This window comes from Stegostoma tigrinum, chromosome 1, assembly GCF_030684315.1.
Source record: "Stegostoma tigrinum isolate sSteTig4 chromosome 1, sSteTig4.hap1, whole genome shotgun sequence".
Lineage (NCBI taxonomy): Eukaryota > Metazoa > Chordata > Chondrichthyes > Orectolobiformes > Stegostomatidae > Stegostoma > Stegostoma tigrinum.
In genome coordinates, this window is record NC_081354.1 from 184,791,343 (window position 1) to 184,816,206 (window position 24,864).

Below are 24,864 nucleotides of genomic sequence, written 5' to 3' on the forward strand. Positions count from 1 at the left end.
ATCTGCTCTTGCAGAATACTTGCAGCTTTACTTTTCCTCTTAGGTCTCCTGCTATTTGACCTTGTACTGCACTCTGCTAATCCTGAGCATTTTGCATTGTGTTCTCTAACGTAAATCTTAAACTTCATCCCCATTCCTTTCGATAAATAAAACAATGTGAAATTGCAGCACTTCAACGTGAGAGGCAGGACTACAGGTTTACAGAAACAAAATATTTTGGGTGCCACAGAAATCTGACAAACAAAAGTTTTGGAAATAGTCAACTAATCAGGCAACATCTGTGGAGAAAAAAACTGGTTAAAATAAATAAGATTTAAACCATGGCAGACTATACAATACTACTGTTCGGTTTCTTGGATGTGTAATGATTTTGTTTTATGGCAGTTAAGTTCAGTGAAGGATCTGACAATAAATGAATTGAGGGGTTTCAACTTGTGGGATTGATCAAAACAACATGGATAATTTAAACAGGCATGTCCTTTCCTGTGCTATAAATTCTATCAAAAACTTCTCAATCTGCAAAATTCTGTCCTGTTGAAGAAAAAAAAACTAAACAAATGTAAATTACAAAGTTTATTTCACACTTGTATCAGATAATTAACAATAAACCAAGGTGAGACATCTGCAAACACAATCAGATAATGCCCCTGTCTTGACAAAATGCTGAGAATTCAACTTTTAATACAGAGATGGTATTAATACAGAAGTAGGCTGGCAACTGTGGTTTAAAAATATTTTACCCTGGGAGTGAACCAGCCCATTAACTACCAGGTAGCAATTTGACAAAGATACTGTGTAAGTGACTTTAATGGGACAAAGACACACTGCCAAGAAAACAGAATTTAAGACCCCAAATGGAACTATTTAGAGAATGAGGGCTGGCAAAAAAAATGAAATTCTTGCCAGGAGAGACACCGGATAATTTCTAGAAAAGGGAAAAGAACTAAGATACAAGGTTCCCCCAGTTGATTTTAGTTTCAAAGTGGTATCAATAGGTGTCTAGAATGGACTGAAGAATTAGGCTTGCACTTTTTTGTCCTTGTGTCTACAAAATGCCATCATGGTGAAATGCTTAGAAGCCAAACGCTCTTTTGAAGATCGAGAGCCTCAGGGCAAGCAAAATCAAGTTTGATGGGAAAGAAAAATCAGTTAAATAATGTTACATTACGCTGCCCAAATGGATAAACTTTACACCTTTCCAAAAGAATTACTAAAATAACTCTCAATATATTTCTACGGTCAATGAGCTTTTCCATTTTAAAACATAAATATCCTGGTTTTATAGATTTATATACTGTTTAACAGTATGATTTTTTTCAATTTCCCTGAATTTGGTCATGATTGATTTTCAGAAAGAGGAAAAAAGGAAAAAATAATAGATTAAAGAAGAAAATCACACAACAGAAAGAAGAATGTAGTTTTGTAGTACTTTACACGGCCAAGTTATTCTAAAGCATCAAAACAGTTGTTAAAAATATCACTGCTATGTTGAAAACACTTAATTATTTTCCAGATGCCAACATGGAGCTTTTCCAAAGGTGGTCCTCCACCTATTAACAAAACAAGAAACTACTCCCCGCATTCCCTAATCGCTCTTAAAATGTCTCAAGTGCATATTGTACCAAGTGAAATGCAAATTTAAATTAAGTATAGAAGCAAATATAAATGGGAGCGGGACCAGGACCAGGATTATAACTACTCCATTTACATGGCAAGTACGGAAATAAGCAGCTGGGTCTTCAAGATCTCAGAACTTCAACACTGTCCCAACATGTCCAGCAATCTCATGTTTCAGCTTACTCCTTCTTGTCCCGTATGCAGACCAAGCTTGGTGGAAAATGCTGAATTAACTCAGAAAATGTATCGAGTGCATGGTGTAGCCAGGGTATCAGCAATATAGAACAAATAGTTCTAGATTCTTATAATAAAGTGAGAATACAGATCCTTACACCAGTAAACATCCCTCAAACATACACCTATTGTAAAGCACCAACTTCTACTCGTACATGCAAGCAGTAAAATAGTCAGCATTATACTAAACAGGAATTTTTAAAAAATTAACATAACGCAGCTTATCATTAAACTGAAACAAGACTGATTACAGCTGAGATTTATTTGCATCCTATCTGCAATCGGAAAACAGTATTTTTAATTATGTGGATTAAAAATGAAAGCATCTCCCAAAACCACCCTTTCCCTTGAAATGCAAGAGAAGGCTAGAGGCTAAGTGCATGATGGGACACGGTATCCCCTGAATGTTCATGTGTTTTTGGTTTCATAATGTGGGCACAAATAGGAAGTGTACAAAAGCTAATGAATTCAAGTGCACACACCATCTCCACAAGCCTAAAAGAAGAATCTGGTTACATTTTGAAACAGTTGAGATGTGAAACCAAATGGTGAGGCAATGTATTACTTGAGATGTACAAACTAGATCTTCTGAGGCAGATTGTCATTACTGCACAAATGTTATGTTGGCAGCTATTGCCAGGTGAAATGACAGGGTGAGTGAAGGGGGAAGCAAGGAAAAACTGGCGAGTGTTTCTTCTCAACAGCAAACAAATATCTAGAAGTAAACCTGCCACAATTTAAATTCTCTGGTCACATTCATGATGCTTTGAATGGCTCTGGGAATTTTGTATGATAAAGATAATGTTAATTGCCAAAAAACTCCCTTAGATTTCACATATGGCCAAATTAAACTTTCTGCTATTTAGAAAAGTTATTCATGCTCCTCTGCAATTTTGCTTCATTCATCTCATTGCTTTAAATTCCTGTTATTACTGCACTGAAGAAATCCAAGCTTGGAACCATTCTCAATTAGCCATAATTTATTCTCTTCTTAATGATTCAAGTTGGGACAGTTGGGCGGAGTGAGACAGGACAGTTGGTACACGTTAATTTTAAATGCACAATACACTTACCTAGAATGCAAAACCCAGTTTCGTCAGAGTAGTCAATGCAAAAGAAAGAAATTTGTCTTCTTGAATACTAAAATTGCATTGTGATGAAATATTTTCCCTGAAAGTTCATGATATCAGCATTTTACTCCATTTGAACAGGCAGGCAGAATGAAATAGGTGAGAATGAAGAAAGTAACAGCTTTGAAAAATAAGACAAAACTGTCAATCTGAGATCAGTTTTAGAAAACATTAGGGAATTTTCCAATGAAGATAAGTTGTCACATCAGAACTTCATTGTGCTAAACACCACCAACTGTTCTTTTTAAATTTTAATCTCGAAGACACTGACTAATGCTGAAAAAATCAGTCAGTCAGTGCTGGCAGCCCTAAAATACCCTGAAAGTGACTATTCCTCAAAAGCATTGTTCAGAAGCAGACAGTTCAACTCTGAAGGTCCATGTTTTGAACTGAATCTGATTTCATTGTAACATTCGCTTACATGCATTTTTCAATCATATTCCAATAAAGAGCTAGATCTTTCTGTTAGTCCAGGAGTGCAGAGCTAATAGGAAACTATTCATTGTTACTGTCTGCTTTGATCAACTTTCTTGGTACACACCAAAAGGTGCATCTAGTACCACCTGATCCATATCACATCACACAAGGGACAGTGCCTTCAGTCACGTAGCTACCAGGACACTAAATTCATTCATTAACCCCAGAGTCTAGCTTCCAATTCTTCATTTCAATGGCATCAATGACCTTGCTTTGGACAAAAGTAATGCTTTTGGTGGGCACTTATGTGACACAAAAGTGACCTCAATTCAGAAGCAACTGACACACAGCTCAGAGATCATATATGTTTGGAGAAAAGGATCATCAGACTGGAGTAAAAGCAGGTGTGAGCGATGTTCTAGTGAAGACATGCTGCAACTGAAATGTAGAGGAGACCATGTGGATTACATTATAACTGACTTAGAAACACTTAATACCGACAATATGGTGAAAATTGAATATTTTGTTTCTTCATACATTAATATACTTTCATTAAAAATAAAATAACCACCACTGCAGGTGATAGGTCACCAGGGAAAAAGATAAAACATGTTACCTCAAAACAGATTGAAATATCTCAAAATTTTTTCAAGTTAAAGGGAGAAGAGCCAACTTTCAGAATAAAATATCATCCATCCAGTCCATAAAATTAACAGGAGAGTTAGTTTCTAATCGCGAGTTCCATGGTACGATAAATTATGCAAAAAATTATACTGAAGATTTATTAGCAACAGTCTTAAGTGCTGCTGTTTACTTGGGCAGTGAGGGAGATGCAAACAGATGCTTTAGGCCACAACCAGATGTGCTGCATCACTGCATGTAAAAAAAATGCTCTGCATTTATGAACGAATTTCTACTACCTGTAGCAGAAATGGTAGTACAGCTGCTACCCTTGTTCACAACCAGAAGAGTGGGTAGAAGTGAAGAGAAAACAAGAAACTATTAGCATGCAATCAATTATTATGAAAATTGCTTAAGTGTCTCAGTAGTTATTTCACTCTAGATTCTTGAGATGCTGTCATCACCAAATAACACCTAAAAAAGCTAAATCAATGAAGTTTGCAGGATTAGTTATGTGAAACAGGAAATTGGTGCAATAAAAATATTTTGATGCTTTGTGTACGAGGTCAACTGAACAAATTAGTAGCAATAAAACACATTTTTGTTATTATGAGCTGATAAAAGGCTCAGAAAAGAGTACAGCTACTTCAATATTTGAAAGCACACAAGTATTAATGGATTGAAAACTCCATCCGTTAAAGACCTGAATAGTTTTAAGTGAAGATGGTTTGGAAAAGTAAAAGTCTGATAAGCTCAAAATTGTCAAATTCATAGAAAATTGCAATATGTCAGTACCTAATCACACCCACTGGAAAGTGTTTTCCCAGCAACAAAATTCATAAGTCAATGACCAAAGTACCGCATTGAAGACTAGGGTTGACCCCCACCCATTCCCACAAGAGATGCTGAATTGGATTAATTAATAACTTTCAGAAGGAAATGACGCAACAGATCTTTGTTTCTTTTCCCAAATTGCAAAGTATTATTTCTGTGTTTTGTGATCAACTGAGAGAACATTAAGCGAACTGAATAAATAAAGCGAGCTTCAGAACTTAAGACCCAATTCAATTTCCTCCCACTGAAATGCTGCACTTTATGAAAAACTGATAACATTACTCATGTCTTAGTTTGCCAGACCTCTCTTATACCATCAGGTCCTGCACCTGTACATCCCCACCCCACAAAGAATTTATGCATGATCTTTTTAAAAATCACATTCAAACATTGAACTTGCAGACTTTTCACTGACCAAAGCTTTAGAAGAGTTGACAAGTATCTTATTGGTTTCTTAAAATATAAAGCTACATGCCAGTTTTCTTTTTGCACTAATTTGTCCCCGAGATGAGAAAAGAAAAGCAAAGTTGAGCCTTGAAAGAAATATCATCTTCCTGGAAAGAAAGTGCAAGAAAGGCTGCAGTAGTGATGCCATTTTTGTTGCTGAGGCAGATGCAAGCATGGATGATTTTGTGCTAACTCAAGAACTGGCTCTTAATGTAAGGTATCTGCTACATAAAAATCTGCGACAAGCATTTGCAGACTCTGTACCTTGGGCAATTTTCTGTCATGGCCCACCATCACCCATTGTTATGGAAAGTGCAACCCAATTTTCAGTCAGGAGAGGATTTCCCCATACAAACTAGACAAACGGCATCCCTTTTGTACTTTCTTTAGCCTGTTTGGGCTGCACTTCAAAAAACCCCCAGAAAGATACATACACTGTATTTATAGGATCTTACAATGTGCATTATAACATATTTAGCTTCTTTTTACTGTTCGATGCAATGTTATTTTGGAACGAAATTTGTTTAGACCATAAAACTGACAATATGTAATGGCAGTGGTAATACTGTATTCTGTATAGCTATCCTACACCCCCTTTTTGTAAGGCTCTCATAACAGGGAAAAGAGGGGAGATAATAATCAGGCAGTTAAAAAAAACCAAAGGCTGTGACTGTGTGTGTGTCCGAGCATGTGCCTGTGTGGTTCCAGCAGTTGGTAGTTTTCAATTCTTTTAGAATCAGCTTCATTTGGCAAAGTGCTTTTGATATTTCCCTTAAGCCAATTTTAGACATTGTTTTAAAAAGGATACTCTCACTTTAAACTTTTCTCCCAGGAAATATAGAGTACCCGAAACTGAGCAAGTTTTAAGCTGGCATTGCATTCAATTCACCTCTTTCCCCACCAACTAAGCTATGAAACCAGTCATTTTAAGTAAAAGACCCAATGTGATTTGTGGCAGATGGAACACCGTACACCAACAACTGCATGCCAACTTGGCCTTGCACGTAGAGGAAAGTGTGAAAGGGCCAAGCTGTTTTTGTAACAAAGCTGAAACAAGCCAAAATAAACCCAGTAAATCTAAAACAGGTCTTCGGTTGAGAAGGGGAAGAAGGTGGGTAATCCAATAGCATCTATAACAAATAGGCCCTCCTAAAAAGTGACTTGCTTCACAGTGTTCAGAAATTGTATTTTTTTTGTCGCTTCCTCCAGCAGAGGGCAGCTTGCAAGACTTTCAGAATTTCAGTACTTCACTCCAGGAACAAACTCCTTGGCATCAGGATTCAGAGTACTTTTACTCTAGAGGGAAGATAGGAAAAATAAATGATGTTATCCACAAAAAATGACTTTTCTTTCTTTAAGTAAATGATGTAAGTAGCAGGGAACAACATCCAACATGAGTTGCTGTTCCTGCAACCTTTGGGTGGCATCATTGTGGCACTACAGGAGGCCCAGGATGGGCATGTTGTCTAAGGAATGGGAGGGGGAATTGAAATGGTTCGTGACTGGGAGGTGCAGTTGTTTATTGCGAACCAAGCATAGGCGTTCTGCAAAGAGGTCCCCAACCCTCCGCTTGGTTTCCCCGATGTACAGGAAGCTACAACGGTTAAAGCGGATTCAGTATACACATTGGCAGATGTGCAGGTGAATATCTGCTTGATGTGGAAAGTTTTCTTGGGGCCTGGGATGGGGGTGAGGGAGGTGTGGGGGCAAGTGTAGTACTTCCTGCGGTTGCGGGGGAAAGTGCCAGGTGTTGATGGGGTTGGAGGGGAGTGTGGAGCTGACAAGGGAGTCACGGAGAGAGTAGTCCCTCCGGGAAACAGACAAGGGTGGGGATGGAAAGATATCTTTGGTGGTGAGGTCGGATTGTAGATAGCGGAAGTGTCGGAGGATGATGCGTTGGATTCAGAGGTTGGTGGGGTAGGATGTGAGGACAAGGGGGATTCTCTTTTGGTGGTTATTGTGGGGACGGGGTGTGAGGGATGAGTTGCGGGAAATGTGGGAGACACAGTTGAGGGCATTCTCGACCACTGTGTGGGGGAAGCGATGGGTACCCGCATGGGACCAAGCTATGCTTGTCTCTTCGTAGGTTACATGGAACAATCCCTCTTCCGTACCTACACTGGCCCTAAACCCTACCTCTTCCGCCGTTACACTGATGACTGTATCGGCGCTGCCTTGTGCTGCCAAGAGGAGCTCCAACAGTTCATCCATTTCACCAACACTTTCCACACCAACCTCAAGTTCATCTGGATCATCTCCAACACATCCCTAATCTTCCTGGACCTCTGTCTCCATCTCGGGCAACTACCTAGAAACCAATATCCATTTCAAGCCCACTGACTCCCACAGCTACCAAGAATACACGTCCTCCCACCCACCTTCCTGCAGAAATGCCATGCCCTATTCCCTAGCCTCCGCCGCACTGGCTCCCAGGATGAGGCATTCTACTCCCGTACATCTCAGATGTCCTCATTCTTCAAGGACCACAACTACCCAGCACCCCACACCCCCCAACCCCTGCAGTGGTTGAGAATGCCCTCAAATGTGTCTCCCACATTTCCCACACGTCATCCCTCACACCCCGTCCCCGCAATAACCGCCAAAACAAATTCCCCCTTGTCTCACATACCACCCCACCAACCTTCAGATACAATGCATCATCCTCTGACACTTCCGCCATTTACAATCCGACCCCAAAGACATTTCCCATCCCCACCCTTGTCCGCTTTCCAGAGGGACCACTCTCCGTGACTCCCTTGTCAACTCCACACTCCCCTCCAACCCCACCACACCTGGCACTTTCCCCTGCAACCGCAGGAAATGCTACACTTGCCCCCACACCACCTCCCTCACCCCCATTCCAAGCCCCAAGACGACTTTCCACATCAAGCAGATGTTCACCTGCACATCTGCCAACGGGGTATACTGCATCCGCTGTACCCGTTATGGCTTCCTCTACATCAGGGAAATCAAGCGGAGGGTCAGGAGCCTCTTTGCAGAACACCTACACTCGGTTCGCAATAAACAATTGCACCTCCCAATCGTGAACCATTTCAACTCCCCCTCCCATTCTTCAGACGACATGTCCATCATGGGCCCCCTGCAGTGCCACAATGATGCCGCCCGAAGGTTGCTGGAACAGCAACTCATATTCTGCTTGGGAACCCTGCAGCCCAATGGTATCAATGTGGACTTCACCAGCTTCAAAATCTCCCCTCCCCCGACTGCATTCCAAAACCAGCCCAGCTCATCCTCGCCTCCCTAACCTGTTCTTCCTCTCACCTATCCCCTCCTCCCACTTCAAGCTGCACCTCCATTTCCTACCTACTAACCTCATCATGCCCCCTTGACCTGTCTGTCCTCCCTGGACTGACCTATCCCCTTCCTACCTCCCCACCTACACTCACCTCTACAGGCTCCATCCCTGAATTTTTGACCTGTCTGTCTCCTCTCCACCTATCTTCTCATCTATCCATCTTCGAACTACCTCCCCTTCTCTTCCTATTTATTTCAGAGCCCTCTCCCCATCCCCCTTTTCTGATGAAGGGTCTAGGCCCGAAATGTCAGCTTTTGTGCTCCTAAGATGCTGCTTGGCCTGTTGTGTTCATCCAGCTCCACACTTTGTTATTACACCAATCACCCTCTTCAGATCTCCCACAGTCATTCAATCAGATCATGATTATAACTCCATTTAAACGTTTTTACTGTGTGCCCTTTCATACCCTGATCCATCAGAAGTCCATTGTTACCAATCCTAAGAATATGCATTATGTCAGATACTGGTCTTTTACAGATTTGATTTTCATATTATTAAGATCAGAAACTTGAGTGAAAATACAAGGAAGAGGTTAGAGCTCTTGTGGCGCAGCGGTAGTGTCTTAAGTCTGAGCCAGAAGCCCTGGGTCCAAGTACCACCTGCTCCAGAGGTGTCCCCCAATCCATTTGGACAATATTCACAAGGCAGAGTTTATAATTACAGAGCCGTACAATTAATACAATAATCTATGCCAGTCCATAATCAAAATATCATCCAAGAAGAATCATGGATCAGAATTTTAAAGCTTTACTGCAACTTCCAATGCATTTCATAACTTGATTTTTGGTGTGAACTTCCTTTGAGCAATTCCATGGCTCCCCTGTTATCAAAAAACAAAACTCCAAGCAAATATTTGTCCTCAGGATAACGTAGTATCACTGAGGGACAGAAAGTAAAACACATCAAACTATTGACTTTATTGCCGAGCTGGCTTGCTTTTGTTTAGACGTTTTATCACCATGCTAGGTGATATCATCAGTGAGGCCTCCAATGAAACGATGTTGTTCTGCGCCGCTTGGAATTTATAATGTCACATTATGGTGAGTAGTGTCATTTCCGGTTTTGACCTGTATGGGTTTGAACATAGAACACAGAACAGAACATTCGATAAGGTTCCACGTGTTAGGCTCATTCAGAAAGTAAGGAGGTATGGGATTCAGGGAAATTTGGCTGTCTGGATACAAAACAGTGATAATGGGAACTGCAGATACTGGAGAATCCATGATAAAGTTTTTTTTAAATCCAAGACAACAAAGATAACAACCTCTTTGATGAGGGTTGAGGCCCGAAACGTCAGCTTTTGTGCTCCTGAGATGCTGCTTGGCCTGCTGTGTTCATCCAGCTCCACACTTGGTTATCTTGGATACAAAACAGGCCGTCCAATAGAAGACAGAGGGTGGTAGTAGATGGAAAGTATTCAGCCATTGATCCCTCAAAGTTGCGACCCAAGTTGATAGGATTGTTAAGGCGACGTATGGTGTCTTGGCTTTCATTGGCAGGGAAATTGAGTTTAAGAGCTGTAAGGTTATGCTGCAGCTCTATAAAACTCTGGTTAGGCCACACTTGGAATATTGTCTTCAGTTCTGGTCACCTCATGATAGGAAGGACAGAGGAGGTTATTGAGAGGAGTTACAGGGAGGTAGTCACTCCTCAGGTACAAGAAAAAGGCAGATGGGCTACGGTCAGGGGACGGAAAGGGAACCAGCGGCCAATGCAGGGATCCCCTGTGGCCATTCCCCTCAACAATAAGTATACCGTTTTGGATACTGTTGGGAGGGGGGGGAAACTTACCGGGAAAAGCAGCAGGGCACAGGTCTCTGGTACAGAGTCTGTCCCTGCTGCTCAGAAGGGAAGGGGGAAAGAGGAGCAGAGCAGTGGTCACTGGAGACTCCATAGTTAGAGGGAGAGATAGGAGGTTCTGTGGGGACGAGAGAGACTCACGGTTGGTGTGTTGCCTCCCAGGTGCCAGGGTGCGTGATGTCTTTGATCGTGTTTTTGGGATCCTTAAGGGGGAGGGGGAGCAGCCCCAAGTCGTGGTCCACATTGGCACCAACGACATAGGTAGGAAGAGAGATGGGGATTTAAGGCAGAAATTCAGAGAGCTAGGATGGAAGCTGAGAGCTAGGACGAACAGAGCTGTTGTCTCTGGTTTTCTGGTTTGTTGCCCGTGCCACGTGCTAGTGAGGCGAGGAATAGGGAGAGAGAGAGAGGAGTTGAACACGTGGCTACAGGGAAGGTGCAGGAGGGAGGGTTTTGGATTCTTGGATAATTGGGGCTCCTTCTGGGGTAGGTGGGACCTCTAGAAGCAGGATGGCCTTCACCTGAACCAGAGGGGTACTGATATGGGGGGGGGGGGGGGGTGGTGGATTTACGAAGGCTATTTGGGTGGGTTTAAACTAATTCAGCAGGGGGCTGGGAACCAAAATTGTAGTTCGACTATAGAAAAGGTTGACAGTAGGGTGGTCTGAAATAAAGTTTCAGGGACGCAAGATGGCACTGGCAAGCAAGAAGTTGTTTTGAAGTGTGTCTACTTCAATGCCAGGAGCGTCCGAAATAAGGTGGGTGAGCTTGCAGCATGGGTTAGTACCTGGGACTTCGATGCTGTGGCCATTTCGGAGATATGGATAGGGCAGGGACAGGAATGGTTGTTGCAGGTTCCGGGATTTAGATGTTTCAGTAAGAACAGAGAAGATGGTAAAAGGGGCAGAGGTGTGGCATTGTTGGTCAAGGACAGTATTACAGTTGCAGAAAGGATGTTTGGGGACTCGTCAACTGAGGTAGTATGGGCTGAGGTTAGAAACAGGAAAGGAGAGGTCACCCTGTTGGGAGTTTTCTATAGGCCTCCGAATAGTTCCAGAGATGTGGAGGAAAGGATAGCAAAGATGATTCTCGATAGGAGTGAGAGAGACAGGGTAGTTGTCATGGGGGACTTCAACTTTCCAGATATTTACTGGGAACACGATAGTTCGAGTACTATAGATGGGTCAGTTTTTGTCCAGTGTGTGCAGGAGGGCTTCCTGACACAGTATGTAGATAGGCCAACAAGGGGCGAAGCCACATTAGATTTGGTACTGGGTAATGAGCCCGGCCAGGTGTTAGATTTGGAAGTAGGTGAGCACTTTGGTGATAGCGATCACAATTCTGTTATGTTTACCTTAGTGATGGAAAGGGATAGGTGTATACCACTGGGCAAGAGTTATAGCTGGGGGAAAGGCAATTACGATGAGATTAGGCAAGATTTAGGGAGCATAGGATGGGAAAGGAAACTGCAGGGGATGGGCACATTAGAAATGTGGAGCTTATTCAAGGAAAAGCTCCTGTATGTCCAAGATAAGTATGCACCTGTCAGGCAGGGAGGAAGCTATAGAGTGCGGGAGCCAGGGTTTACGAAGGAGGTGGAATCTCTGGTCAAGAGGAAGAAGGCTTATGTTAGGATGAGATGTGAAGGTTCAGTTAGGGCACTTCAGTGCTACGGGGTAGCCAGGAAAAACCTAAAGAGAGAGCTCAGAAGAGCCAGGAGGGGACATGAGAACTTGTTGGCGGATAGGATCAGGGTAAACCCTAAGGCTTTCTATAGGTATTTAAGGAATAAAAGAATGACGAAAGTAAAATTAGGCCCAATCAAGGTTAGTAGTGGTAAGTTGTGTGTGGAGTCAGAGGAGATAGGGGAAGCACTAAATGAATATTTTTCAACAGTAGTCACTCTAGAAAATGACAATGTTGTGGAGGAGAATACTGAGATACAGGCTACTAGAGTAGGTCGGATTGAGATTCACAAGGAAGAGGTATTAGAAATTCTTCAGAGGGTGAAGATAGATAAGTCCCCTGGGCCGGATGGGATTTATCCTTGGATCCTCTGGGAAGCCAGGGAGGAGATTGCCGAGCCTTTGGCATTGATCTTTAACTCATCATTGTCTACAGGAATAGTGCCAGATGACTGGAGGATAGCAAATGTGGTTCCCCTGTTCAAGAAGGGGAGTAGAGACAACCCTGGTAATTATAAACCAGTGACCCTTACCTCAGTTGTTGGTAAAGTGTTGGAAAAGGTTATTAGGGATAGGATTTATAATCATCTAGAAAAGAATAAATTGATTAGGGATAGTCAGCACGGTTTTGTGAAGGGAAGGTCGTGCCTCACAAACCTTATTGAGTTCTTTGAGAAGGTGACCAAACAGGTAGATGAGAGTAAACTGGTTGATGTGGTGTATATGGATTTCAGCAAGGTGCTCGATAAGGTTCCCTACAGTAGGCTATTGTACAAAATGCAGAGGAATGGAATTGTGGGAGATATAGCAGTTTGGATCGGAAATTGGCTTGCTGAAAGAAGACAGAAGGTGGTAGTTGATGGGAAATGTTCATCCTGGAGACCAGTTACTCGTGGTATACCACAAAGGTCGGTGTTGGGTCCACTGCTGTTTGTCATTTTTATAAATGACGTGGATGAGGGCGTAGAAGGATGGGTTAGTAAATTTGCAGATGACACTAAGGTCGGTGGAGTTGTGGATAGTGACAAAGGATGCTGTAGGTTGCAGAGAGACATAGATAAGCTGCAGAGCTGGGCCGAGAGGTGGCAAATGGAGTTTAATGCAGACAAGTGTGAGGCGATGCACTTTGGTAGGAGTAACCGGAAGGCAAAGTACTGGGCTAATGATAAGATTCTTGGTAGTGTAGATGAGCAGAGAGATCTCGGTGTCCACGTACACAGATCCTTGAAAGTTGCCACCCAGGTTGACAGGGCTGTTAAGAAGGCATACAGTGTTTTAGCTTTTATTAATAGAGGGATCGAGTTCCGGAACCAAGAGGTTATGCTGCAGCTGTACAAAACTCTGGTGCAGCCCCACTTGGAGTATTGCGTACAGTTCTGGTCACCGCATTATAAGAAGGATGTGGAAGCTTTGGAAAGGGTGCAGAGGAGATTTACTAGGATGTTGCCTGGTCTCGAGGGAAGGACTTTGAGGAATGGCTGAGGGACTTGAGGCTGTTTTCATTAGAGAGAAGAAGGTTGAGAGGTGACTTAATTGAAACATAAAATAATCAGAGGGTTAGATAGGGTGGTTAGGGAGAGCCTTTTTCCTAGGATGGTGACGGCAAGCATGAGGGGGCATAGCTTTAAATTGAGGGGTGAAAGATATAGGACAGATGTCAGAGGTAGTTTCTTTACTCGGAGAGTAGTAAGGGAATGGAACGCTTTGCCTGCAATGGTAGTAGATTCGGCAACTTTAGGTACATTTCAGTCATCATTGGATAAGCAAATGGACGTACATGGAATAGTGTAGGTTAGATAGGCTTGAGATCGGTATGACAGGTCGGCACAACATTGAGGGCAGAAAGACCTGTACTATGCTGTAATGTTCTATGTTCTATGGTTGTGGAAGCTTCAGAGAAGATTTACTAGGATGTTGCCTGACTGGCAGGCAGGTCTTATGAGGAAAGGCTGATGGAGCTAGGGGTTTTTTCACTCGAGTGAAGAAGGATGAGAGGTGACTTGATGGAGTTATACAAGTTGATGAGAGGCATAGATAGAGTGGATAGTCAGACATTTTCCAGGGCAGAAATGGCTATTGAGGGGGCATAATTTTAAGGTAATTGGAGGATGTTATAGGGGAGATGTCAGAGGTAGGTCCTTCACACACATAGTGGTGGGCATGTGGAATATGCTGTTGGCAGTGGTGGTGGAGTCAGATACTTTGGAGACTTTTAAGCAGCCCTTGGATAGGCACATGGAGGATAGTAAAACGTAGCGTATGCAGGATAGATTGATCTTAGTAGGATAATAGGTCGGCTCAACATCGTGGGCCAAAGGGCCTATACTGCACTGTATTAGAACATAGAACAGTACAGCACAGTACAAGCCCTTCAGCCTACAATGTTGTGTCAACCTATTATCCTACTATGATCAATCTATCCTGCATACCCTACATTTTACTATCCTCCATGTGCCTATCCAAGAGTCGCTTAAAAGTCTCCAAAGTATCTGACTCCACTGCCACTGCTGGCAGCGCATTCCACATGCCCACCACTCTTTTGCACATGGGTCCAATTCTCTCTGTTTATGATTGCATTATGGGTGGAGAAACATGCCTCTAGGAATTTCCGTGTATGTCTATGTTTGGCCTGGGCTACTATGTTACCTTGTCCCAGTTAAACTGATGGCTTCATTGAATGAGTAAACTGATATTAAGGAAAGTCCGTTGTGCCGTTTTGCTGCTAGTGATATTCATGTATCCAGATGGCTAGATTCCTTCCTGTCTGTCCATTATAATGTTTGTGAATGTTGGGGCGGTTGCTGTCGTTGTGTGGTATTTTGTAAACCTCGTTGGTCCTATATGTGTGGGAACGGGGTCTTTAATCCTTGTGAGTGTTTGTAGTTGAGTGGCTGCAGGCTTCTGTGCCACCATGATACCTAGTAGCCTTAGGAGTCTTGTTGTCAGTTCTGACATGTTCCTGAGGTTCAGCAGTGTGGCCAGTGTGTTAGGGTGGACTGTGTCTGCCTAGGCATCTGTGGATAAAGTTGCAGGGATATCTGTTCATAGCGAAGATTTTGTATAGGTACTTTTCCTCTTTCGTGCCTAGTTCCGGTGTGGCAGTGTGTCGTGACCCGTTTAAATATAGTGTCCTAATGCAGCTTTGTTTGTGAATGTTGGGGCGGTTGCTGACCACAAACAAAGCTGCATTAGGACACTATATTTAAACGGGTCACGACACACTGCCACACCGGAACTAGGCACGAAAGAGGAAAAGTACCTATACAAAATCTTCGCTATGAACAGATATCCCTGCAACTTTATCCACAGATGCCTAGGCAGACACAGTCCACCATAACACACATGTTCGGTAGTGTGGCCAGTGTGTTAGGGTGGACTGTGTCTGCCTAGGCATCTGTGGATAAAGTTGCAGGGATATCTGTTCATAGCGAAGATTTTGTATAGGTACTTTTCCTCTTTCCTACGTAGTTCCGGTGAGGCAGTGTATCGTGACCCGTTTAAATATAGTGTCCTAAAGCAGCTTTGTTTGTGGTCAGCAACCACCCCAACATTCACAAACAAAGCTGCATTAGGACACTATTTAAACGGGTCACGACACACTGCCACACCGGAACTACGCAGGAAAGAGGAAAAGTACCTATACAAAATCTTCGCTATGAACAGATATCCATACAACTTTATCCACAGATGCCTAAACAGACAACAGGAGGACACAGCACACCCCAACAGGCCTACATCAAGAACATATCAGAACTAACAACAAGACTCCTAAGACCACCAGCAATCACGGTAGCACACAAGCCCATAGCCACTCTACAACAAATACTGAAGGATTGAAGACCTCATTTCCACAACCTGCTGAACCAATGTGCTTTACAAAATACCATGCAACGACCACCATAAATCGTTACATCAGACAGACAGGAAGGAAGCTAGCCATCAGAATACACGAACGTCAGCTAGCAGCAAAATGGCATGATAAACTTTCCTAAACATCAGCACACTCAGACGATGAACGTCATCAGTTTAACTGGAATTAGGTAACCATAGTTGCCCAAGACAAACATAGACACGCTTTGGAATTCCTAGAGGCATGGTTCTCCACCCATAATGCAATCAACAAAGAGAAAATTGGACCCCATATACAAACACATACAGAACAAAACCAAAAATGACACTACTCACCATAAAGGGCTGATCAGTATAAACTCCAAGGGAGTAGAATAACATCGCTTCATCAGAGGCCTCACTGATGATGTCATCTAGCATGGTCATGAAACGTCTGAACAAAAAACAAGCCAGCTCGGCAAGCAAGTCAACAACCTGAGCTACAAATCTTTGCTAAAACTTTAAATAGCAAATTATTTTTTGCAAATATATGTGGTCCCACAGGCTTATTTAATAGTCATACTGAAAGGAAAAGGAAGTTGCCCTGCATTCAGTCTACTGATCAAACTGCAAACATTTTTACAATAGTGTGGGTAAGGCTCGCATCCACTATTCTTGGCTCCTTACCACGAGTTCCTCTGTCTTGTTGCTGTCACTTATGGATAATCCATTCATTTGTTGTTGCATCTGGTTGATTGCTGGTAAATCCCGCTCGGGAATGAACCATTCCTGATCCTCCTCATCCAGCATTTCCTGAAAACAACGCTCCAAGAATTCTTCTTCCCATAATTCTTCTTCTACCTGTGAACCGCCATACAAATGTTAATCATGAAACCCAGGTTGCTGATAGGAGTCTGAATATTACAGTATGGTGCCACTGCACAAGACAACTGCAATTTCTTTATGCAGCTGATAACCAAAAGCATGGTAAACAGATGTACCAGAAATAGCACAAAAAAGTGACAGGAGGATGGGAGAAAAGTGAGTCTGGAATGCAATTATCGGAATGCAAAACATAGAAAACTTATAAATCCATATATTTTCTATTTAAACCCCTTCCAATGTCGTTCAGACGTGAGGTCAGTGAATATTTTGAATCATTGAAATTTCACTAACTAAACCAGCTCAATAGTGAATTCTGCACAGGAGCAAAAAATTACAGTAGTGATGCACAGAGTAGGTTAGGAGTCAACCTCCCTTACAATGAAATTTATCTGTAAGGGAAAATGCATTTTTATCTGTAGACATTGAAATAGTAGAGCAATGATTTTTCCACTCCAAAATATCACCTGACAGGGAACTTGGTTAACAGCAAGTTGCATCAATATCAAGCTGGTTAACTGCAAGTATACTCTTGACAATTCCACTTCCACTTCCACTCTCCCATCTTTCCTACAATGAATTACCCACTATACTGGTGAACAATCACACAATGATGAGAGCAGGGGTAAAATGAAAATTTAAGCAGTTGTCACTCAATCTCAGCTCTAAGCAAAATATTATTCACAAACACTACATTACTGTTGAGAAGAAAACTGATCATATAGCACTTGGAGATGAATCACTTGCGTCAAGAAATCAGCAAAGCTGGAGTGGTACTCCGTAGAACAAAAAAAGACAGACTTTAATTTATATAGCACTTTTCATAACCACTGAACGCAAGCATTTTGAGACATCCAAAGTGCAGTCACAGATGCAATGTAAGAAATATGACAACCAATACGTACACTGTAATCTCCTACAAACACAGACCTGCCCGATCTGTTGAGTTTCTCCACCAATTTGTTTTTTTTCATGTCTGCAGTTTTATCATTTTATTAAGAGGAGAAGCTAGTTGGATGATAATGAGGACTATCAGTAATTGAAAATATACTGCAGAAATTCAAAGATCCTTCCATAGCATCTTCCAAACCCATGACCATTTCCAAAAAGAAGGACAAGCGCAGCACCCTTGGGCAACTGTCCGTGTGCAGTTTTCACATTCTGCCTGTGTCTGCGTGGGTTTCCTACGGGTGCTCCAGTTTCCTCCTACAGTCCAAAGATGTGCAGGCTAGCTGGATTGGCCATGCTAAATCGCCCATGGTGTTCAGGAATGTGTAGATTAGGTGGGTTATAAAGGGATTGGTCTGGGTTGGATGCCTTGAGGGTCAGCGTGAACTTGGACCAAAGGGCTTGTTTCCACCCTGTACAGATTCTATGATCGACGTAGGAATGCCACCATGAAAGTTCCCGGCTAAGCCGCTCAAATCATCCTGACTTGGAAATATATTGACAATTCTCCCATGTCCATGGGCCAAAATCCTGGAATTTTCTCCCAAAGGAACAGTGGGTTTACCAACCGCACATGGGCTACAGCGGTTCAAGAAGGCAACTCATCATCATGAGAAATGGGCAACAAGTTCTGGCCCAGCTAGCAATGTCCACATTCCACGAGTGAATAAAGAAGACTGATTAAACTTAAGACTTTAAGAAATAGGAACAGGAATGGGCTTTTTTGCACTTTGAGCTTGCTCCTCTATTCAGTAGGATCATACCTGATACAACGTTAGATGTTGGAGAACTCCTAACAACTCCATAGTTATGTCAGGAAAATGCCACATGATGACAGACTATATTGCAAGAAAGGAAAATGCCACATTTTCAGCTCATGTTGGTACATAGCACATGATCAGATATTTCACAGAGTGGAAGGGTAAAACTTCCCTTTTGCAGTCAAACAATACGACATCTGCACGGTGACAGATCCATTTCTTAAATCTTGGACTTAAATGAAATTAAAGAAACAAAATATTGGCTATACGCATCAGACCAGGGACTCTGGTTTAAAAAAAAACAATTTTCCCAGAGGATATTAGACAACACTGTGAAATTCGCACCCTCTGGTCTAGTCTAAAACTCAAGCTTCTTAAAACTGATAGCTCAAGTGTCGATGACAGTTAGAACCATACAGGCCCTTCGGCCCACCACAGCTAGGCTGACCAACAAACACCAAATTACACCAATCCCATTTATCTACATTTAGTTCATCTCCTATGCCCTAGTAATTAACTACTACTCAACATATTTAGAACACAGAACTGTACAGGCCCTTCGGCCCATGATGTTGTGCTGACCTATTAACCTACTAAAATCAAACTACCCTGCATATCCTACATTAGACTATCAACGATGTGCCTATGGAAGAGTCGCTTAATTGTCTCTAATATTCCTTGAGTTGTTGGGTAAAAATCATGGCGATCTCTCCTGAACAGCATTGTGGGTCTACTTACAGGGACCGCAGTGTTTCAAGAAGGCAGCACCACCACCATCTTTGAGGGTAACTAGGGATGGGTAATAAATGCTAGCCCAGCCAGTGATGCCCTAATTGCAAGCACAGTATTTTAAAGCACAGAATTTCATTATGAGCCCCTTGCTTTCTACATGACTCCATTAGGAGTTTTATGTTCTAGATAACGGAGAAGTTCCAGGAGTTTGGAAAGTGGCAATGTTTTAATCACACTCAAGAAAGGATGCAAGAAGACTTCTAGCAACTGCAGGTCACCTAGTTTAAAATCAACATCCAGGTTTTGTCACAACTATTAGGGAAAACATCATCAGGCTTTCAGAGGGGTTTCGGTTAATTGACTAATCTTATTGAATGTTGTGATGAGGTAACAAAGAAAGTGATGAAGGGAATGTGGTGGGTGTTCTCTGCATGGATTTTAAGAAAGTGCTTAAAAATGTAGCTCAGAGTCATACAGCACAGAAACAGACCTTTGGGTTCAACCAGTCCATGCTGAACATAATCTCAAACTAAACTAGTCCCACCTGCCTGCTCCTGGCCCAAATCCCTCTAACCTTTCCTATTCATGTACAAATCTAAGTGTCTTTTAAATGCTGTAACTCTGCCTGCATCCACCACTTTTTCAGGAAGGTCATTCCACATGCAAATCATGATCTGTATGAAAAATCTACCCCTCGCGTCTTTTTTAAATCTCTCTCCTCTAACCTTAAAATTATGCTCCCTAGTCTTGAAATCCCTCATGCTAAGGAAAAAGCACCTACCATTATCTCGAACTATACCACTCACGACTTTATGAACCTCTCTAAGGTTACCTTTCAACCTCCTACACTTTAATGAAAAAGTCTCAGTCTTTATTTTTAATTGTAGTCAATTGCATGGAGTACAGTAAATATTGCAGCTATGGTAGTGATAGTGGCATTAACGTTATATAAAATGATGATTAACAAAATGAGGCTTGTGGATAAATGTTGTGTTAGTACCTGCCTCCAGCCCTCAGGCTACAACCTCTAAGTGAAAAAAATGTTTCCTCAGATGCCCTCTGAACCACTTACTCCTCACCTTAAAAACTTATGCTCTCTGGTTCTAGACATGTCGGACATGAAGAGGAGGCTCTCATGATCGACCCATATCCATGCCTCAATTTTGTATACCTCAAATCAGACACCCCCGCAGCTCCAGAGAAAGCAAACCCAGCCTATTCAGTCTCTTCATGTAACTGAGACTTTTCATGTCAGGCAACATTCTGATGAGATAACAAGATGTAGAGCTGGATGAACACAGCAGGCCAAGCAGCATCATAGGAGCAGGAGAGCTGATGTTTCGGGCCTAGACCCTTCTTCAGAAATGGAGGAAGAGAAGGGGTTTCTCAAATAAATAGGGAGAGTGCGGGAGGCGGATAGAAGATTTATAGAGAAGAAGATAGGCGGAGAGGAGACAGACAGGTCAGAGGCAGGGATGGAGCCAGTAAAGGTGAGTGTAGGTGGGGAGAGTTAGGGAGAGGATAGCTAAGTCCAGGGAGGACGAATAGGTCAAGGGGGCGGGATGAGGCTAGTAGGTAGATGGGCTTGGGGCTTGGAGGTGTGAGGAGGGGATAGGTGGGAGGAAGAACAGGTTATGGTGGCAGGGATGAGCTGGGCTGGTTTTCGAATGCAGTGGGGGGGGGGGGGGGGGGGGTGGATTTTGAAGCTTGTGAATTCCACATTGACACCATTGGGCTGCAGGGTTCCCAAGCGGAATATGAGTTGCTGTTCCTGCAACCTTCGGGGGGCATCGTTTTGGCACTGCAGGAGGCCCAGGATGGACGTGTCGTCTGAGGAATTAAAATGGTTCGTGACTGGGAGGTGCAGTTATTTAGTGCGAACCGAGCATAGGTGTTCTGCAAAGTGATCCCCTAGCCTCCGCTTCGTTTCCCCAATGTCGAGGAGGCCACAATGGGTACAGCAGATACAGTATACCACATTAGCAGATGTGCAGATGAACATTTGCTTGATGTGGAAAGTCTTCTTGGGGCCGAGGATGGGAGTGAGGGAGGAGGTGTAGGGGCAGGTGTAGCACTTCCAGTGGTTGCAGGGAGAAGTGCCCGGTTGGTGAGGCTGGATGGGAGTGTGGACCAGACAAGGGAGTCCCAGAGAGAGTGGAAAGCAGATAAGGGTGGGGAGGGAAAAAAATCTTTGGTGGTGGGGTTGGATTGCAGATGGCGGAAGTGTCAGAGGATGATGCGTTGAATCCAGAGGTTGGTGGGGTGGTACGTGAGGGCGAGGGGGATTCTGTATTGGTTATGTGGGAGACATAGTCAAGAGCTCCAGGGAGTGGGGGGGGCGGTGGAATTGTGGTCCTTGAAAAACGAGGACATCTGAGATGTTCGGGAGTGGAATGCCGCATCCTGGAAGCAGATACAGCGGAGGCAAAGGAATTGGGAATAGGGGGTGGCATTTTTGCAGGAAGGTGGGTGGGAGGAGGTGTATTCTAGGTAGCTGTGGGAATCGGTGGGCTTGAAATGGATACTGGTTTCCAGGTGCTTGCCAGAGATGGAAACAGAGGGGTTCAGGGAGGAGAGAGAGGTATCAGAGAAGGTCCAGGTGAACTTGAGGTTGGGGTGGAAGATGTTACTGAAGTGGATGAACTGTTCAAGCTCCTTCCTACAGGCAAAGGGGGAGGCCACGGGTACCTGTATAGCCCCACTCTATGCCTGCCGCATTGTACGATACGTGGAACAATCCCTCTTCCATAGCTACACTGGCCCTCTTTCTCCGTTACATTGATGACTGTATCGGCACCGCCTCATGCTCCCACGAGGCCTGGTCGAGGGCATCAGAATTGGTGAGTCTGACACCTTCCTCAGTACACCCTCAGGACTTACCATTCATTATTTAAATCCTTCCCTTATTATTCCCAAAAATGCATTAACTCTCACTTATCAGGATTAAATACCATCTGCCTTTGCTCTGCTCAATTTACCAGCTGATCAATATCATATTGCAGCCCGAGATCATCCTCCTCAGAATCGACATCATCAATTAACATGTCATCTGCAAACTTACTAATTATACTTTCTGCATTCACATCCAAGTCATTAGTGTACATGGCAAACAGCACGAGTCCCAGCACAGATCCGTGTGTGATCCACTACAAGTCACAGGCTTCCAAATCACAAAAACAATCCTCCACCTTTTGCCTCTTACTTGCAAGCCAAGGTTGGATTCAGTTTGCCAACCTGCCTTGGATCGCATTCGCTCTTACCTTTTGGACCAGCAATCCATGTGGGACCTTATTAAACACCTTACTGAAGTCTATGTAACCCACATCAATGATAGGTTTAGTCATCTTTTCAATAGACACAGCAAAATTAGTCAGACGGATCTCTCTCTCAGAAATCAGTGCTGACTATCCCTGCCTTTCCTAATGTTGATTAACCCTATCCCTCAATGTTATCCACTAACTTCCCTGCTATTGGTGTCAGACTAGCTGGTCTGTAGTTAGCTGACCTATTCCTGCTGCCCTCCATGAACAAAGGAACCACATTACATATTGTTCAGTCATCTGGCACTTCACCTGTGGCCAGCAAGGTATTTAATATGTCTGCTAGTGCCCCAGCAAACTCCTCCCTTGCTTCCCATAGTGGCCTGGGATACATCTCATCAGGTCCTGGGATTTTGTGCACAAAAATTTATAATGAGTCTTTATTATTAATCTATGTATGCACTAGAGCTTCACCATGCCCCAACTGAAATGTCCAGATACAATGTCTTCCTCACTTGTGATTACAGAACATTCATTTAAGATCTCATTCAAATACTTTGGACTCTACTAGGCCCCCTCTTTCCCTGGTAATCCTCTTACCCAACACATTTATAAAATACCTTTCTTTAATTCTATCAAAGATATGTTGTGGTCCCTCATGATCCTCCTAATATCTTATTTAAGCACACCCCATTCACTCTCGACATTCCCAAGGGCCTCCACTGTTTTTAATGCCCTGTAATTAACATGTGCATCCTTCTTTTTCTTTAACTCTTGACATACCTTGACATCCTGGGTTCCTTGGGTGTGCTGCTCTTATTAGACAGCTAATCCACTTGCAATCTTTATATATTCTAACTACATTCATTTTGGATTTTTGAATTTTGGACAAATAATAGGTGGGTTTTCTGGGTATTTGAAGGGGTTTAATGAAAGAGCGTTTCTGATGTATAATGGAGTATTGTTTTCACAGAGAGTTTTTAAACCAGTCAACAAAGTAAACAGAAATAAAAACAGAAATTGCTGGCAAAGCTCAGCAGGTCTGGCAGCATCAGCAGAGAGAACTCAGAACTGTTCTGAGGAGGAGTCACTTGGCCCAAAATGTTAACTCTGATTTCTTTCCACAGATGCTCGCAGATCTGTTGAACTTTTCCAGCAATTTCTGTTTTTGTTTCCAATTTACAGCATCCACAATTCTTTCAAGTTTTATTCAAAGTAAACAATTGTGCTTTGGGCTTCAGTTAGGGGGTCAGAGATTGATGTCTTCCTTTTGATTAAGGGAACCACTCAGTTTTGGAAAAAAAATGTTTCAACTTGGTAGTTTCACCAATGTTTTGGCTTAAGCTGATGCATAGAACAATTGCTCCCAAGAAAGTCTGATAATTTAGCATTGTTAAAAGAGGTTACCTCAATGTAAGCAGTTTATTTTGATAGTTCTAAACCAGAAGCATTTGGCTATTACCCTGAAGGAGTTATTTGAAACTGAGACACTTGAAGTTTACTTGAATGATAGTTTCAGGCAGATTCTCAAGACAATAAATTGAGCTCTTTAGATGTGAAATAGAATTGAATTCACTTTTAATGGGTGTGCTGGAAAGGAGCATTGTTGGGATTAATGAAATTGTATTCTATATATTATTTTAACTAAATCTTAAAATTTGTAATGTATGTAAATAGTTTGGCTTATTCCATTTTATTTTCATTTCTTTTGTGTGAAAACTTCACTTTTAATCTTAAACACAAATCTGCAACATCGCGTGATTATGTTTCAGTGAAAGATCACCTCATTAAAAGCAAAACACAAAATATGACCAATCAAGCCAGATTTCTGTCTGGGATCTAACTTGTCCAGAAATAACTTCAGCTGGGATCATAACATACTGGGGTCAAAACAACCCCAGCTTGTCTGGCCTCTCCTCACAGCTAAGCTACTCTATCCCAGGCAGCATCCTGGTGAGTCTCCTCTGCACCACATCTAATGCAATCACATCCTTCCTATATTGTGGTGACCAGAACCTTACATAGTACTCCAGTTGAGGTCTAACCAAAGTTTTGTTCAGCTCCATTGTATCCTCTCTGCTCTTACAATCTATATGATCAAAGATAATGGCAAGTGTCCTGTATACCACCTTAACCACCTTTTTTCAAAAAAAAAAATCTAGTCTACTGCTTTCAGGGATCTGTAGACAAGAAACCCAACAACGCTCTGTGCTTCCTAGTGTCCTGCTTATCATCGAGTACTTCCTTATCTTGTTACTTCTTCTGAAGTGCATTACATCACACTTATCAGGATTAAACATCTGCCATTGACTATCTTCCTGTATAGGATGAAAAACAACACTTTTCACTGTG

General features: G+C 42.7%; 1 protein-coding gene across 4 annotated transcripts in view; it reads right to left on the reverse strand.

The window, feature by feature from the left end:
- Positions 1–585: 585 nt before the first annotated feature.
- Positions 586–24,864, reverse strand: part of LOC125452817 (polyadenylate-binding protein-interacting protein 2-like) — a 114,177-nt gene continuing 89,898 nt past the window's right edge. For all 4 annotated transcript variants that reach the window (XM_048531732.2, XM_048531714.2, XM_048531706.2 and 1 more), the window contains 2 exons: positions 16,617–16,790; positions 586–6,596 (listed from right to left, as the gene is read on the reverse strand). In XM_048531732.2, the coding sequence (XP_048387689.1) occupies positions 6,540–6,596; positions 16,617–16,790 (231 nt within the window). In that variant the 3' untranslated portion in view covers positions 586–6,539. The remainder of the gene's footprint in view (positions 6,597–16,616; positions 16,791–24,864) is intronic.